The sequence below is a fragment of the Propithecus coquereli genome, unplaced genomic scaffold (genome assembly GCF_000956105.1).
Source record: "Propithecus coquereli isolate 6110/MARCELLA unplaced genomic scaffold, Pcoq_1.0 Scaffold442, whole genome shotgun sequence".
Taxonomy (NCBI): Eukaryota; Metazoa; Chordata; class Mammalia; order Primates; family Indriidae; genus Propithecus; species Propithecus coquereli.
Genome location: NW_012150197.1, coordinates 263,367 through 267,672, shown reverse-complemented (window position 1 = coordinate 267,672; position 4,306 = coordinate 263,367). Strand labels below are relative to the sequence as shown.

At 65.8% G+C, this 4,306-nt stretch overlaps 1 protein-coding gene across 1 annotated transcript; it reads right to left on the bottom strand.

The window, feature by feature from the left end:
* Window positions 1-2,073: 2,073 nt before the first annotated feature.
* On the bottom strand, window positions 2,074-4,047 carry LKAAEAR1 (LKAAEAR motif containing 1). Its single transcript, XM_012654541.1, is given in 4 exon segments — window positions 2,074-2,121; window positions 3,004-3,226; window positions 3,228-3,379; window positions 3,536-4,047. Coding segments are annotated over 4 exon segments (825 nt in total). The 5' UTR covers window positions 3,938-4,047.
* Between the last annotated feature and the right edge of the window lie 259 nt (window positions 4,048-4,306).

Below are 4,306 nucleotides of genomic sequence, written 5' to 3'. Positions count from 1 at the left end.
CGGCCCCCGGGCCGGGGGTGCCCCGCAGGGTGGGCGCCGACGGCGGAGCCTCGGTCCCCGGGCGCCTGAGCGGGCGCGGCGGCGGCCGAGGTCCGGCCGTGACCCCGCTCTGCGCGGCTGGGCCCTTGCTGCCGTGCCGCTCCGTGGGGCGTCCGCGGGACTCAGGGTGGAGGCGAGGCAGCTGGGCCCGCAGGCTGCCTGCCCCGCCTGGGAAGGCGGAGGCCGCCGGGACCGTCCCGAGCCGCATTTGCACAGCCCGGCTAAGAGCCTGCGCTGCGGAGTCTTCCCGAGGAAGGGGACGGTCCTGCGCTGCGGCGCTGGCGGGGGCTGGAGGTGCGGGTTCTTGCGTCCCGAGCCACGCCGAATGTTTCGCGTGGGGCCTGGCTGAGTCCCTGCTGACCCCTCCAGTTGCCCCAAGATGCCCTGAATTTTAAAGCCGCGCCGTCCCCTTTGCCACGAATCCCCTATTCTCTTGGCCAACTCTCCTCATCTTTATGACTCGGTACAGGTGTGGGTTGAGTCCCTCATCCGAGCACGCTTTGGCTCAGGGTCAGAGTGGCCCTGGCCCTGCTCTGGAGGTGGTCCGCACAGAGTCTGTGGCCCCACAGGCCGGGCTGTGTGCAGCTCCTGTGCTCCCCAGCACCGGTGCCCAGCCCTGCTGGCGCCTAGTGTCAGGGTCCTGCTCATAAAACGCGTTCCAGTTGCACAAGTAGTAGGTGCACACGTGCAGAGGGAAGTGGTTTTACAAGTGTTCTTCATTGATTTGGCAAGTGTTTGGTGTCCCTTGTGTGCCAAGTGGTGGGACCCCGCAGGGACCAGGACAGAACAGCCTGGAGCTGACGGCTGGGGGTGGGGTGGGTGGTGGGAAGCAGACAAGAAAGGACTGGGCAAGCGGTGGGGAGGGCACTGCATCTGGGGGGGCCTTGCTGAGCAAACAAGGGGCGGGGGAAGGCCTGGGGAGCAGGTCAGAGATGACGGGGCCCTGGACAGGCTGCCTCCAGGTGCTGTGTGCCCAGGGCCTGGCTGACTTGACTGCAGGACCCTCTGGCTGCCGTGCTGGCAGGGCAGGGGCCAGGAAGTCCATCTGGACAGGAGGTGGGCTGCTTCCTATCCAGCCCAGACAACAATCCTGAGAGGTAGGCACAGGTGAGGACAGGGAGGCTCAACAGAGGTGTGCCGGCACCTGTGAGGCCACACAACCTGGCTGATCCTGCAGTGCTTGGTGCCGTGGTGCGGGTGTGATGTGGGCAGTGGCCAGCGCCTTCTCTCAGGTCGCTCTATCTCCCTCACCATTCCCCCGTGTCCCCTGGCCCCTTGGGCCTGCTCTCCACTCCCCTGGCCTCTGCCCCTCACCACAAAGCGTCCCCAAAATCTGCGGGAGGAACCCAGGTGAGCCGGGAAGTTGAGGGTAGGGATGGGATTCGAGCCCAGGACCGTCTGCCTTGTCACGGCCCCCTGTACACGGGGCCTGGGCCCACGGGCTCTGCTGTGGCACAGAGCTTTCTGCAGGCAGAAGCCTTCTCCAGGCCCCACTGAAACACCCTTGGCCACCTTCCCTGGCCTACACTGCAGACCTAGAGCCCCCTCCCTGGTGGGGATCAAAGGGCCCCACGGGCCAGCGACCCTCTCAGTGAAGTCACTTGTCTTGCTGGCACCTGCCTGATGTGAGTAACCTCTCCCCTCATGGAACATCCACTTTGTGGGGGGCCACTGTGCCAAGTGAGACCCACATTTTAAAGATGAAGAAATGGAGGCTCGGAGAAGTGATGAAATAATACGTGATTTTAATAAATAGATGAAGTCATTCTAGGAGCTCAAGCCCCAAGAGACAGAATCCTGGGGTTCAGACTTCAGGGAGCTTGGCCAGAGGACACCGGGACTGGCTGTCGTCACATGCCCCGCATCAGGGGGTGAGTAGCTGCTGCTCCCGGACACAGAGACTGCCTCCCTTTCCCTGTCCTTTTGCCACTGCTCAAGTCTCCCTGTTCCTGGCCCCCTCCTTTTTCCCCCTCTCTGCTTGATCCTCCTCCCCATCTCTCCCCCTCTTCTAGACTTGGATCAAGGCCAAGGGCATCAACAGCCCAGGAAGGGTGAAGAGTCAGGTGTGGGGGGAAGGGCTGGCTGTGGGGACAGAGGGCACAGGTCCCTATCCGGTAGCTGGGGTCAGGGAGAGACATTAGCTGCCACTGAGGGGGGATCCCTGCTGGATCCCAGCTCTGACGTCTGCCCTCCTTCCAGATCTGTTCTGTGCTCCAGGCAGGCAGCAGGAGCCTCTGGCAGGGGACAGGTTTATCTGAGTCTCTGCAGCTCCCTCCTGTGTGCGGCCTGCTGGGGGGGGGGTGGAGCCAGAGGTGGCCAGGACAAGTCCTAGGGTCTGCAAAGAGCCCACTTGGGGGAGAAGAGTAAGATCTGCCCAGAACCCTGGGGGCTTTTCAGAGTCTGGAGGTTTGTAGGTTGTGGGTGTGTCAGAGTGGCACAGGGGTGGTTTCCTTCCTGTGCTCTGTGGGGTGTGGGGGGCCCCCCCGGAGGCTATTCAGGATGGAAAGGAAGACTAGAGAGTGGGCTTTCTGTCTGGGGGGGCTCCCCTTCCCCAGTCTCTTGGTTCTCTGGGCATCGCTGGTGACTCCAAAGGCCAGCTTTAGCTTGCGCAGTCCCTCCCGCCGCCCAGAATCCCAGAATGCCCCTCACCCCCACCCCCAATGGAATGACCCGCACTCTGGGGCCCACTGTAGACTGAGGCCGCCCTTACTCCTGGGGTGTGACTGTTGCGGGGAACAGGCTCTTCCTCCTGTCCTCCCCCGGACTGGGGTTCTCCCGTGGACCCGCAGAGCACCAAGTTGCCTGATGAGGCAGGCGGGATTGGAGGAATTGGGTGTCCCCGCAACCTGTTGCTGTGACACCCGCCCACTTGCATCTCCCTACTGTGTTGAGAGAGCCCCCCTCCCTGTACCCTGATGTCTGTGAGGCTGGAGGTGGGAGAAGAGCGTCCATACTCCCCCTTGCCCTCCGGGGGCGGGATCCTGGGGGGGGGAAGCAGAAAGACCAGAGAGCCCTCGGAGAACGGAGAATGAGAACTTTATGCGGAAGGGTGGGGCGCGGCTGCACACTCCAGGTCGCCGTCACCGCGGGAAGATGCTCCCCTCGCTCTCCTCCAGGATGGTCTCCACGCGCCTCCGCTGCGGGGGAGAGAGGCTGGCGCCAGGTGTGTGGGGTGGCGGGGGGGGCCCTCTCCGCCCCTTCCCGGGCTTGCCGGCACCTCCTGGCCGTCCAGCGGGTCCGGGATCCGCGTGGGCTTTAGCTGCGGCGGCAGAAATAGCTCGAGCCGGATGGCGGCGCGCGCGGACTTCTGCCGCTGGATGAGGAGCGAGATCTCCTCCTCCTGCGGGTGCCCGGGCTCGCTGAGCGGGCGCCGCGCACTGCCCCGGCCCTCCCTGGGCGCCCCAGTCTGTCCCCCTCCCTCTGCCACCTCTTTTCCCTGCCTCCGCCCGCAGGGGACCTGGCGGGTCTGGCCTTCGGGTCGGGACCCCGGCCTCACCCGCATGCGGGTGTAGCGCAGCCGCAGGGCGCGGACTCTCCCGCGGGCCTCCGCTGCCTTGAGGACTCCGAGGAGCCGGTTCTGGCGCTCGGCCGGCAGCTCGAGCGACTGGGCCCACGCGCGCGGGTCGGGCATGCGGTCCCGCAGCTCCGCCGACTCGCGCGGGAAGATGGAGGCGGCTGCGCCCACGTCCTCTAGCAGGTCGCCGAAGAGCAGGTGGCGGTGGCGCTGCGCGGGGAGCATAGCCGCCAACCCCTCCAGCGTCAGGGTCCAGCCAGGCTTGGGGGGCTCCGCCGCGGGCGCCCCCTTGGCGCGCTCCTTCCCGGGCCTTGCGCCTGGCGCGCCTTTCCCGGCGCGCTCCCGCGGGCCCTTGCGCCCGGCCTCTTTCGCCGGCGGCTGCATCCTTACGCCCTGCGGAGGGAAGAGCGCGTCCCGTCGGTGCCTGAGAGGGCCCTGGGCCCTGCCCGGCCCGACCCCACCGCACACTCCAGCTCTGGCCCAGCTGGACTCCCGGAGTCTGGCCTCTGCTCGTTCTCCCAAGCGCATTCCTCCGCTGAGTGCCCGTCCCCAGCAGCTCAGCCTCGGTACTGCGTCCAGCTAGTTTTAGGAAATACCTCTCCTACCCTACGGCTGTTCTATTTGAACCGAGAAAACGCTGAGACCTCCTGCGTTGATCTCAGGCCCTACCCAGGGGTGGAGACCACGTAGGAGACGTCGCGGGGTCACCGGCCAGCCAGCGCCTTCCCACTCCACTGGAACCCCAGGGACTGG